Here is a 13,264-nt window from a genome sequence, read left to right as displayed (position 1 = left end):
TCATCAACACTGTTGTAGCCTCGTTGCTAGCAGGAAAGCTGCTTCTTAGGTCTATATTAGCTGCCTATATTACTTTAACTGACGTTTATTGGATAGTTCTGGATCCTTATATGTGTATCTGTTTTCAATTAGAGCTATTTGAATCGCAACGCGTTACATTTAAGCGAGTGGAAAAGCACGTTGACAACGTGGTGGACTCGGGTGAGACAAGCTAACCAACTTTAGCTCCAGGAGCCCTCTGATCTTGTCATAGGATGCCATGCCACAATCAGCAGCTGAACAATGTCAGCAGTGGTGGCCAGGAGCATCACATGAAGCAAGTTCGGTTCGCAAACAGCAGCAGCAATACGCCTGCAGTGCTGAACAACTCTGAACCGAGTGGAACACAGCCAGCTATTGTTGGCCAAGAAGAACAAGAAGAAAATCTGGGACCTCAGCTGAAACTTCTTCCTCTGAACGACCAGATCCGGGAATTACAGACAATAATCAGAGACAAGTGAGTCCACACGTGTTGTAGCAAATTACTCAATCCTCAAGTTCAATATAAAGTATTTTCTGATGTATTCAGAAAATAACACGTGCATATGGTGAAATGCTAGAATTTAATGCTAATTCATTGGAAACATGAATGCTGAGGGAAAAAAATTAAGCAATTTACTAGGAATGTCACGATTCATTTGAACTGACAGTTTGATAATCGATATTGGTTTCAATTCAATCCGATTCACTGACCTAAAATCAATCCTAGACGCATTTTAGCCAAAAATTCAACCAGAGATAAATATCTGGTACTGAACAGTGCAGATGAAGTTTTCCCGATTCCTTGTATTTCTTGCAAGGTGATCGAGCTTAAATATGTGTACACGTTAATGGCAAATCCATTCACATTTTAGTTTCCTAAAGTTTCTCCCACTGTTGTTTTTCTACATCATAATAATCCAAACAGAACATTATTAGAACCTTCTGCCACACAGTCTTTGCTAAATTCAACTTGTTTCCACACACTGGACTGGAATGATGGATTGATCAGTGTTTTATTGTCATCACATGTGTTGTCGTCCGCTGTGGTCATTCTCACGTTATGGTAAAATAGGCCTATTTTACCTCAATCCAAATGTTTTTTTCCAGTTTTAAATTAGTTTTTTTTTTAAACTATGTTATAATAGTATGGTCTGATTGGAATAACATGCCTCAGAGAGATCGATTTGGTTGGATCGTAGGATGATAAATAAATTCATCGATTAAGTCGATTAGTTGTTGCACCCGCTACAATTTACTGACCCCATGTCAGTAGTGAAGCCAATCAAAGATATGACTCATATCTCCATGTGGTTACTACTATTGAAAACATACCTACAAATATTTTTATCAGTCACGTCATCATTTTTTCTATTCTCACCTTTAAGAAAGTAAATTCTTTATCTTTCTATGTTTTTTTCCAGTGTTTTCAACATAAATGTTCACTTTTTCATCTCATGTTTATGTTTTCAGGACAACCAGCAGAGGGGATTTTGTTTTCTGTGCAGACCGACTGGTATGATCACTTTTTATTTATATAAAGTCAATATTTATGTGTATTTATTTATTTTGATTTATTCTATTTATTTGATCTTCTATTATTTTTCAACAACAGATTCGACTTGTTGTAGAAGAAGGCTTGAATCAACTTCCATACTCTGAGTGTACTGTAACAACACCCACAGGTGAGACTTTCTTTGTTTAAAAAAGAAAAGAAAAACAGGTTTACCAACTTTAAACCAGCAAACCAACATCAGATTTACACTGGATTTAGCATAGGCACCAGTGTGAATGTGTACAGCTTTTCCCATTTCCCAGAGAGGCCCTATGGGGCACTAGAGTTTATAACACATGACCAAATGTCATTTTTTGGCTTGTTTTGGGCTTGCAGTTGGTTTTATACTCTGTGAATGTTGCCATTGTGGCGATGAACCTCAGCTTTTCCCTAAATGAGTTTAGTGAGAACAAACGAGTCTTGACAGCTGTTGTTATATGCAGAGAAAGGCCATTCTAAATTTGAGGATTTGATGCTCATCAGTTGATAAGTAAAATGACTCCCTGATGTACAATTTTAATCTTTTACATCAAAAAAACAAGGCATTCATTTCTGTTGTTATTTGTTTGTTTTTTTGTGGACAAAGTTTGTTTTACATTAAAGTAAATGATAACCATTTTTTAAAGGAAATAAGCCACCTAGTGGTTACCAAGTGAACTGGTTACTTTTGAATAGAAGTCATGACATTGCCCCTCACTCACATGTCTCCTAATTACATCAGGAACATGAATAGTTCAGTCTGAAAGTTGGATGAGAAATGCAGCAAAGTTAAGAAAGGATAAGATTACAGCACTGGAACAATATGAACTTGTACCCAAAGACAGAACTCCCATCTTTTAACCGTTTTATTTTCTGCTTTATGTGAAACAGAATACACCGATGTCTTCATGATATCTGTATTGGGGAATTCTTCTGATTTATTTTTACCTTCAGGTTACAAGTATGATGGTGTCAAGTTTGAAAGAGGAAACTGTGGAGTCAGCATCATGAGGAGCGGTGAGCAAAAGATGATGCAGCATTTGTGGATCATACTTGGAAAAATAGAAAAGAACAATACAGCAAAAATTGGTTAGCTGTAGGCCCTTTGAGATATAAAAACTTAAGTGGAATAAAAGAAACAAAAGAAGATGCTCTTATTACTTCTGCATGAATATAGAAATCCTGACTAAAAACAAAAAAAGCCCAAGATAAAAAGAAAATTATATTTCGAGCATCTCCTAGTTCTTCAGATATAGATATTTGTTGCCACTGTGTAATTTCCTTTAAAAAGACAGACAATGATTTATTGTTGTATTGATATTTTCCCTACCTGTAATTCTAACAAAATTGAGTTCTGCTAAAGACCTTTTCTTCACGTTTAAACCATGTTGCTCAGTCACTGATGGATTTTTTCTGTTTTACAGCTTTTTTCTTTAATAAAAAAGCTATTTTTCTTAAACACTGCTTTGCTTTTCTAAATAAAGAAAATAAATCTTTTTTTTTTTTTAATTTAACTTTGAATGCCCAACCCATACCTTGCCAGGCTTTAAAATGAAGTAAACATCAGAAACATTTATCAAGCTGTTTTTATGAACTGTGACACTAGAAATAACTTTTCTTACATCCAACCAGCTCTGTGCTCACATTTAAAACAAAAAACAACTGGTTTAAGATCCAGTTTTAATGTTAAAATTAGCCTAAATGGTGGAGTGATATAATTAATTGTCAATCACAAGCTCCAGAATGGCATTAGTGGGAATGTCACCCTTTTGAACCACATTCTCGTCTCCGACCAGGATAGTTATGACCACAAAGCTGAAAAACTGGCTTATAGATTAGAAATTCACCTCTGAGTTGTGTGTGTGTGTGTGGGGGGGGGGGGGGGGGGGGGGGGGGCTGTTGGCATCGAGCAAGCCTGACTCCATTTCCAATCATCCCGTTGTTTACACTCCTGCTATCTTAAAACCCCTCAAACCCAGCCTAGCATTAACAGTGCAACAGAAATGGCGAACAATATTGGCACTGGCAATTTTACAGTTTTGAGCCAGACTCCAACTCGGATGAGGAAAATGAAGAGGCACGTGGATCTGGTCGTCCGTAAGCGGATGCATCAGAATAGAACGGAGCAGGGAGCTTGTGGCTTGTAGCTGCTATGTCACAGCTACAGGCTGTTTCAAACAGTCAATCACAATCGGTGCTAAATGTTTTTGGACTGTGGGAGGAAGCTAGAGTGCCCAGAGAAAACCCACAAGGAGAACATGCACGCTCTCCATGGAAAGAACCCAACCAGGATTTAAACCAGGAGTTCTTCTCCCTGTGAGGGTGGAGTGTTCAAATGAGCAGCATTCTTTTTCTCATTCTTATCTGGGCTGTTTGCTCTGTTAGGCATCATCATAGAGGTGCTTTTGAACCAACACAATTTTATGATGTTCATTTTGACTGAGCACGCCATGACTATCGATACAACATCAATCCAGACAGTCCGTCTGAGTCCAGTTTTGCTCTTTGTGTCCCCCACCCCAAAGGTGAGGCCATGGAGCAGGGTCTGAGGGACTGCTGCCGCTCCATCCGCATCGGCAAGATCCTCATCCAGAGCGACGAGGAGACGCAGAAAGCAAAAGTCTACTACGCCAAGTTTCCTCCAGACGTGTACAGACGAAAGGTGCTGCTCATGTACCCCATCCTCAGTGAGTACCATCCGGCTGAGCCCGGTTTACCTTCTGTTGACTCCAGCATGCCGCATTCAGTCGCATTTAAATGTCAAGAGATGTCTAATTTCGTGTGAATGCAAAACAGTTTTCTGCATTTATTCATTGTGAGAAATCTTCCTTGAGTTGACCTTCACCACCAAGTCTCCATTTCCACATCATACAGGCCATTCACACTGCTCTGATAATTACAGCCCTCTTGGGGGAAATTATATACTGCATAGGAGATGGCCACCAGGCTGCTGAATAGCATAATGAGGGCCAACAAAAATAGTATCTTAATAGTTCTAGTTTCCCGGCGTCTCCAAGCGGCATTTTTTCTGTCCTCCATTCTGGAAAAAAAAAAGTGATGGTGACTAATCTGCAACAATTTTATTATGTTAGGGTGATTAAACACATCCTGACATTATTGTACATTATTTATGCAGCCTAACTGAGAGACAGATTCTAGCCTGCCATAGCTCCGGTCCAGATCAGCTAGCCTTGCACTTCTGGGGACCTGTTTTTATATAAAAAAAAAAAAAAAAAAAAGTCCTACTAATGAGAGCGATGCTGATCTCGCTTTACGTTTCTGTGTCTGCAGGTACGGGCAACACTGTGATTGAGGCGGTGAGGGTGCTGATAGAGCACGGAGTCCAGCCCAAGCATATAATCCTCCTCAGCCTTTTCTCCACACCTCATGGTAAAGCACCAGCACTCAACTTTTAACACCAGTCTGCCTTAGAAAACACTTATCTGCTAATAAGTACTAACCAATTTAGAGGTTATTAAGTTATTGAGGAAAATGTGTATCTTTGAGTCTTAAAGTCCCACTCCAATCATATTTTGATCTATTTTAAAAGCATTCCCAGTGTTCTTTAAATACGATTATGCCGTTTTGAGGCAAAAAAAAAAAAAAAAAAGTTTTTTTTTCTATGAAGGTTTGTGTTGCGTGACTGTCACCTCTGAGCTGTGGGGGGAACTGTGGAGTAAGCCTCCACTGATGTCCCATCATCCCTTTTTTTACACTCTCTCCAACTATCTTACACTCCCGAGTTAAGAATGCCGGTGCAACAAAAATCCGATATCCAACGTACAGTTGGATATCGCAGCTTTCCAACTGTACGTTTTTGAGTCAGAGGCCAGTTTGGGCGAGGAAAACAAAGACGTACATGGATCTATTTGTCTGCAAGTGGATGTATCAGAATGGAGCAGAGCAGGGAGACTTTGGCCCACCGGTTTCAAAAGGAAGCTTTTCCCAATGGCATCGATTTATCCAGATTTAAATAAAAAAAGATTACTCAGAAATGCAGTTTTAATCCTAAATTTATTAAAACATGTCATCAATCATGAAAAAAATGCTACAAGAACATGTTAAAAACACCAAAATGTGGTTTTATTTGGAGTGGGTCTTTAAATGGAGAAGTTATTAAGGTATTGATACTTTCCATCCAGATTGAGTAGAATTTATGCAACATAGTTGGGTTTACAGCCTTTTCCGCAATAAAGTAAATTGCATTTTTTACCTTTATTAAGGTATAAAGCGCTTTACTGTCACAAATTCCATTTACACACACATTCACACACCGATGCCACCTGCTAACCTGTAACCATAAGGAGCCATGTAGGGTTCAGTGCCTTTCCCAAGAAGACTTTTTAGCAATTAAGTAGGGTAACTAGTCAAGTTACTAAAGAAAAATACTCAAATGGGGTTAAACACAATAGAATTCCTTGTAGGAAACAAATCTATGTGAAAACGATGTTTTACTTTTTTTTAGACAAATGCAATCTTTTTTCAGGATTCTGAATTATTTTTGGGGTCATAGGGTCGCTGTTGCCGAGGGCAAAGGCGGGGTCTATCCTGAGCAGGTCCCCAGTCTGTTGCAGGGCCACACACTCACACCTAGAGGCAATTGAGAATGATCAATCAACGCATGAAGCATGTTTTTGGACTGTGGGAGGAAGCCAGAGTGCCCAGAAAAAACCCAGGCACGCACAGGGAGAACATGCAAACTTGACTCAGAAAAGATCTGCCCAGGAGTTGAACCGGGGTCCTGCAAGGAGAAATCACCGTGCCACAACTCCTTCCTGTGTTCAAGAAGAAGTCCGCTGACCATTTCCTTTGTTTTCTCCTCCCCTTAACAGTCTCAAATGTACAAAGTCCCTGAATTCATATTTGTCTTTTGGATAGTTTTCATTTTACAGCAGAAAATGTACAATAAACAACCAAATTCATGACAGTACTTTGTCTTTAAAAAAAGGGGTGCATGAGACAGATGAAGTGGTGTTTTTGCAATAAAAATAAAGATATGAACAAATACTTAACCATACGGCATCAATAACCCTCTAATTCATATTGCTGCTAATATAGATTTCCGATGCTGAAAAACAAGTCCTTGTTATTTGAGATATTGATATTGAGGGAAAAATAAAATTTCAATATTTTTAGCCTCTCCGGGAATTAGACTATGGATTTTAAGATCAGGTTGGGTGCTGTGCTGTTTTTCTTTTAACCTCTAATCCAATATTTTTTTTTTCTTTGATGCCTTTTTTTTACCAGAATTTTATTCAAAGTCCTACTGTGTACAAAAAGCCATTGCTGATTCACAGAGGCTATTTTAGTGCTTTGCTCAATTGAAAATTCATCATCTTAAATACATTTAGGGAACTTCTTGGCTCACATTCTCCAGTCTTCTCAGTGAACAGGAGGAAGGCGATTCATTCACCTTTAAAATGTTTAATGTTCTGAATTGACCCTAATTTTTATTGAAACTTTGCATTTAACTCAGTAAAGTAGCCAAAGTAATAACTATTTGAGTGATTTTCTTTTTAACGTCTTTTCTAGGAGCCAAATCTATAATCCAGGAGTTCCCAGATATCACCATCCTGACCACCGAGGTTCACCCAGTGGCTCCAACACATTTCGGTCAGAGGTATTTCGGCACAGATTGAACTGAAGACAATCTGAAGAACAAGATCAAGTATTTTTATGGGATATTTTGCCTAGAAACCCATTCTCCTTCAAAAGCCAAATTAACGAAGTTAATTAATAAAATTTCCAAACTCATGCAAATTGAGTCATCTAATTATATTTATTGTTTCTTGCTTTGTATAAGTGAAAAAGGAAAAACTCTGCAGAGTTTGGTGGACAGTTTTATTTTGCATGTCACAACTGATGGATCAATAAAGAATTTATATTTGTTTACAGACTGCAAATGTGTTAGGTTTTTATTGATTTGAGGCGTTGGAAAAATAGGAAGCACCACATACTCAAACCCGCCTGGACAAGCGTCTTCTTCTCCACACGTCCCTCCGTTTTCTCAATAGTTAAAATTAAAGAAGAGGAGCAAAATATACAGAGATCGCCCGCCCGCAGCAGAAATGAAGAAGTAAACCCAAATACACAAGAAAAGCCGAACATCGTAATAAATAGACACAAGACGACACAAAACACTCATCATTCACATCTACTCTACAGTTTTACACACTTTAAAACACTTATCTGTGGAAAAACAGACTGCTGCGATCAATAGCTTTTGTTGGATGTGAGCAGCACTCGATTTGGCTTACCCAGCTTACAAACAAACACAACCTCCATGACGCATGGAGGTTTCATGTGCATTCAACAAGAAGTGCAATTCGTTAAATTCAGCAACAAATAAAAAAAATAAAAATAAAAAATAAAAAAAAAAATAATAAATAAAAATAAAAAAATAAAAATTCAGCAACAGTTCGGATGATTCTTCAAAATCTAGAAACGCATTAAAACACGACATTAAAATCAATGTTGCAGAAAATAACTTCAACCAGTGGATGAGGAGGCTTTTGTTCATGAGAACAGCTGCATGATTTCTGGAAAATATCAAGAAAAATCATTCAAAACAGTAAACATTGTTACTTAGTACGTTAATAGGCATGATATCATGAACATCTGATAATCAGAATATAACTATTTCACAAAAAGTTAAAGCCAGTCTTAAAAATTATGACTTCAGGTTTGAGGTGGAAATTATTAAACTTGTCCTAATAAATTTAGGCTGTTGACAGTTCATGGAAATGAAATACCTTCATGGTGGCTTCTTTTACAAATGTGAGTCTAAACTAGCTTAAATGCAGGATACATTGTAGGAAATACTTCAGTAAGGCGCAGGTTCAGTTAGTTCAGTGAATTCACTTATGTTGGTGGAAAAATAATACAGTCAAATGTTTAATCCCCCCCCCACACACAAAAAAATGATAAGGGTGTTAGGAAGATCAGATATCAACCCACAAAGAACAGGGTCAAAGGGGCAACACTGTAAACTCAACCAAACAGGAATGTCAACTTGAACAGTACCCTGCAGAAGCTTTACATCTGTTCAGCGAGATCGCGGAGAAAGCGTCATCATGTCTTCATCATGACGTCATCTATGATAAATAGCACTGTCTTTGTGGACACCTTTTCCTTTAAATAAGACTCCTGTTGATCCATCTGTGAGAGGAGGCTACTGCTGGCTACGGCCGGCGAGTTCCGTTTTTTCTCGTTATGGGAAAGTTTGCGGGAAAATTGGCGATGAGGATCCGAATCCAGGTTGTAATCCCCCGCCACCAGCAGGACACGTCCAAACTTCCACAACAATTGGAATGCATTCATCTAGTGGAACACATCAGGTCTGTTTATTCCTCCATGTTTATGATGACAGAGGGGTCCAAGTCCTCAACTACAATGGGAGGGGGACAAAAAGAAAAAAATACATTTATTGTGAAAATTCAACCTTTTCTTCAGAGGTTTTGGTGGGAATTTGCGAGCTGTGTTTTCATTTGACCACCAGGTGGTAATGGAATACTGCGTTTGAAACCAACACTTCAGATATTCTGAAAGCCGTTTTGATAGTATCCCCGCTCTTTCTGCTGAGGACAACCTGGGTCGGGTATTTAATGCACCTTTAAGCTTCTTGTGCACAAAAATGCACCAAAAAAACAATCTGCTAATGAAACACTGCAATTTTTTTTTACCAACTTCCTTTTGGTTGATCCTAATAATAAACTCAGTGACCAAAGTATTGAAAGTTTATTCAAATCAGAGGTTACCAGGGTTAACAAAGCCTTGCTGTGGCTGGTGGAGATATAAAGAAACACAAAAAGTGAGCAGTGAGGGGTTCATTTAGCATGTTTTAATTTATTCTTAGCATATATTTAATTTCTGAGGCATGTTAAAAGGTGAAAATAAGCCTATAAAATCAGAACTGCTAGCAGATTAATCTGTTTACAGCCTCATCAGGAAAAAAGGTATTTTTAAGGCCACCTTTTGCATTTCTACATCTCTGAACCCAACATAACGGTCATGTCATTAACTTCCAAAAATAGGTAACGGTTTTCTATTGAGTGTTGAAATATATGAACCTTCAATGAACATCAGAATATACTTTTCAACATTTGACTCACCCAAGCTTCCTTCCTCAGAACCATCATCTGACTCCTCCCACAAGTCCTCATTAGCTAAAAGGGGGTTTTGAGATTCAGAACTCTGGCTCTTTAAAGGGAAGTAGTGGCCATTTCCTTGGCTAACACACACAAACGGGAATACAGTTAAAGGTTTAAATGAGTAACAAAGTATCCAGTTTCTTTGTGCTCTTTACAAAATGACAAAAAATACTTTGTCTTTTGCTGCCAGCTACATATTACCCATCAATAATCTGGTAAAAACTTTTAGATTAAAAATGAGATGTGGTGGCATTTTGCTTTCTATGGTGGCCATGAAGGGCAAATCATATCAACAAATCACTTAATGCAAAAATCGCTTAATATTGAAAAGGAGAACAGAAATCACGTTTCATTGTGATTTCTGGAAATGACTTTTGTTTCCCGGGACATTTTTTTTTTTTAACTGGTTTCTGGAATTTTGCTTTGATTTCTAAAATGTAATGTTTTTTCTTTTTGCTTTTTTAGTTGTTGCTGTGATATTTAATAGTTTTTTGGGTTGGATGATTGGTTGATGTGATTTGCACTTCAAGGCCACCGTAGTTTTTCATAGTAGCTTGAAAAAATTAATAAATAAATAAAACGTCAGTCGCTGTTGGCATGTTGTGACTCCATACCCGACAGCAAACCCACCTGGTGAAAATAGGAATGAACCACTGCCTCACGTCTTCCCCAAACACCTGTTGCAGGTTTCTTTTTATCCCTACATTGAAACCATTTTTGTCTGGTCCACCAATGAAGACAGGAGCGGAGAAGGCCTCTAGAAAAGGAAAAAGAGCTGGAGATAAGAAAACAACCCTTTCCAAAACTACTAACCAAATGAGAACGCTTTTTTTTTAATATTTACCCTGAAGAAATATGTAGATATTCATTATAAAAAAGTTTTTAAAAAATTGTACCTAATGTTGATCTGTTCTTGGCTACCAACCAGCAGTGGTAGCTAAAGAGGAACATGAGACTGATGAAGAACATGAGCGCCACAAACATGAGAAAAAGGACGTGAAACTTTGCAGGCCCATTTGGCAAGTCTCCCTACAAAAAGACAAACAAGACAAATAAAATACAAAAAACAGCCATGAGTAGTTAAGAAGATCCCAGACGATTACATTTGCACGTTATTGTAAATTATGATTAAAAGGAAGGATTCTTACTGTCCAGAACTTCAGGAAATATCGAAAGACTGTTGTTGCAATGAATACGCAGTACAGCATGGAGTATGCGAGGAAAAGAAGGAAAAACTTGTAGTTGGAGAAACCGACACAGTTGTTCACCCTGAGAAGAAGAACGGAAGAATCTGGGTTCAGCAAAGCTTCTTCACTGATCTGTTTTAATCCTGTCAAAAAATCAGTTTTCACCTACCAGGGACAATGGTGGTCCATTTTTAAGACACACCTAACAAGAAAGAAAAAATAATCATCTTTGGGGAAAAAGATCAGCCTTTTTCCGTGTTTTCTGACAGTATCTGCTGCATTGATTGACAAACAACGGACACGCTGAAGGAGACGAGATACAAACGAAGCAACACTGTCCACCAGAGATATCTCTCTTTACTGATTTGCAAATGCACCGGACAGGAGGAAGGAGAAGCTTACGTTTCACAAACGGAGCAGTGGTGACAGCGGTCAGGCTTCAGCACTTGGCAGCGGTCACAAAACCTGATAGCTGGAGACAAGAGGATGGGGCTAGTTGAAAGGACGACATTTGAGCTGAGCATTGCCCATCACACACTTCCTGCTGCCTGCAACTCTTAGCAATCAGCACTAATGAAAAAGACACATTGGCTGATTACTCTAGATGCCCAAAAGAGCCCAAAAAGCTCATTCCTGACCCACTTGCAACCAGGATTTTAAACCAAGGTTATTGGACGATTACTACTTACCTCCAGATTGGGCTCGGGTGGAGATGGGTAGTTTTTTGGCAATTTCCACTAGAATTTGTTTCTGGGCGTCCGGCCTCTCTTCCATCTCATATCGCTGCTTGTCTGAGTATGACAGCTGAAACTATGATACAAATATGAGAAAATGTGCTTAAAACAACAGCAGGAAGGGGATTTTTTTTTATGTTATTTTTCCTGTCAGAATACCTTTTTGCATGGTGCTGCTACAGGGGTGAAAATGGATTTCCAATATGTCCAGGAGAACATTGCAAAGCAGGCGTGAAACACCAGCAGATACGCCACTGTACAGAAAAATCAGAAAACAATCTCAGGTATTACACAAACTGGAGCACAAACTTGGGGAAAACAACAATATTGTACCTTTTTCCAACGTGTTGGTTATTGTGACTGCAAAGAAAAGAAAGAAAAGAAAAGTGGAAACTTTGTTTTGGCGGAAGCTACTGTGCAACAAAAATAATTAGTTAAGCTAGCAAACTAGCCATAAAGATTGTAGCTAGCCACAACCAAACAGTTTTTTTTTTCGGAATTAACACTAAGCCCAAGGAAAATCCGAAATAAAAACGAATAACTGTGTCATCAACCACAGAAAACCTTTTTACTTCCGCTTTTGTCCTGTCACTGTTTTGTCAACACGCTAACGCTTAGAGGAAATCCCGGAAAAACCGAAAAGTCCCCCATACTTACAGAGGCAAAGCTCAAAGACGTATGCATAGTAGGACCACAACACTACGGCAGTGATGATAAGAACCGGAATCCAGGAAAAAACCCTCTGACAGCATCTCAAACCTCTGGAGAGAGCCATCTTCCAGTCCTCCCCCCAATCTCCGCTTTCTTTCTGCGATCGACTAGCATTCCTGCGACTGACGCATCAGCGACATCGGGGATCGATTCAACGGACACTTAGACCTTTGGAATATACAACAGCGGCTGGAATTTTTATTATTATTATTTGCCTAAATTATTGCTGAGTTGTCAGATTATTATTTTAAAAATAGTATTACAGTCAGTTTACTCTACATAAAGCACTTTACAATAAAAATGATAAAAAAACGGAGTTTTGACTGAAGAAAACATCTGGATTTAATGCAAAGGCTAATGTCTCTAAAATGTATCTGTGCATTTAAAAATACAGTGATTTGAAAATGCAAGTGATTGAATAAAACACAAAATAATGACACGAAACAATTTATATCAATGGATAAATTTTTATATTTTTTCAAACCATTTGCGCCACAATAGATTATTTAATTAAATCTAAACGCGTTTCTCAGTAAACCTAAAATGCACATGCAGAACTAATAAATATGATCCAACATGTTTGTTACAAATGAAAGAACTTAGCAGGTTTTACACCAAATCCTTTAGACAGCACTCTAAAGACAGCACAGATAACTGCAGATGGTATTTGAAATGCTTGCCTAAACTTCAAAAAGACATTAACACTGGAAATGAAGAGAATCCATGGCACCTGGGCTTGTGTAACCTGTCACCATGTGATGTAACACATGGGTAACCTTTCAATCAGACGTATTTTCATTCGCTTCCAGAAAAACCATCTTGCTTTAGATCGCTGAATTTAGTTGTGATAAATTCCTCTGATGAGTCAAATGTGAAATAAGTCTATTGTTATCTGTGATGAGAGCAAATAAGAATGTGGAGCAGAAGAAC

At 38.2% G+C, this 13,264-nt stretch overlaps 2 protein-coding genes across 2 annotated transcripts; one reads left to right on the top strand and one right to left on the bottom strand.

Annotated features, from left to right (window-relative positions):
- The first annotated feature begins 107 nt into the window (after nt 1–107).
- uprt (uracil phosphoribosyltransferase homolog) lies at nt 108–7,328 on the top strand. The gene is made up of 7 exons (XM_023959250.1): nt 108–496; nt 1,492–1,534; nt 1,634–1,703; nt 2,507–2,569; nt 4,078–4,239; nt 4,844–4,942; nt 7,085–7,328. The coding sequence occupies exons 1-7, from the start codon at nt 255–257 to the stop codon at nt 7,189–7,191; spliced, it is 786 nt and encodes a 261-aa protein (XP_023815018.1). The 5' UTR covers nt 108–254; the 3' UTR covers nt 7,192–7,328.
- Nucleotides 7,329–7,449: 121 nt separating this feature from the next.
- On the bottom strand, nt 7,450–12,453 carry zdhhc15 (zinc finger DHHC-type containing 15). The gene is made up of 11 exons (XM_004073496.4): nt 12,281–12,453; nt 11,957–11,983; nt 11,783–11,877; nt 11,579–11,699; nt 11,292–11,361; nt 11,059–11,091; nt 10,851–10,971; nt 10,599–10,731; nt 10,333–10,459; nt 9,664–9,782; nt 7,450–8,939 (listed from the first exon to the last, which is right to left on the bottom strand). The coding sequence occupies exons 1-11, from the start codon at nt 12,396–12,398 to the stop codon at nt 8,896–8,898; spliced, it is 1,008 nt and encodes a 335-aa protein (XP_004073544.1). The 5' UTR covers nt 12,399–12,453; the 3' UTR covers nt 7,450–8,895.
- Between the last annotated feature and the right edge of the window lie 811 nt (nt 12,454–13,264).

This window comes from Oryzias latipes, chromosome 10, assembly GCF_002234675.1.
Source record: "Oryzias latipes chromosome 10, ASM223467v1".
Taxonomy (NCBI): domain Eukaryota; kingdom Metazoa; phylum Chordata; class Actinopteri; order Beloniformes; family Adrianichthyidae; genus Oryzias; species Oryzias latipes.
This window is presented reverse-complemented; position numbering and strand designations above follow the sequence as displayed.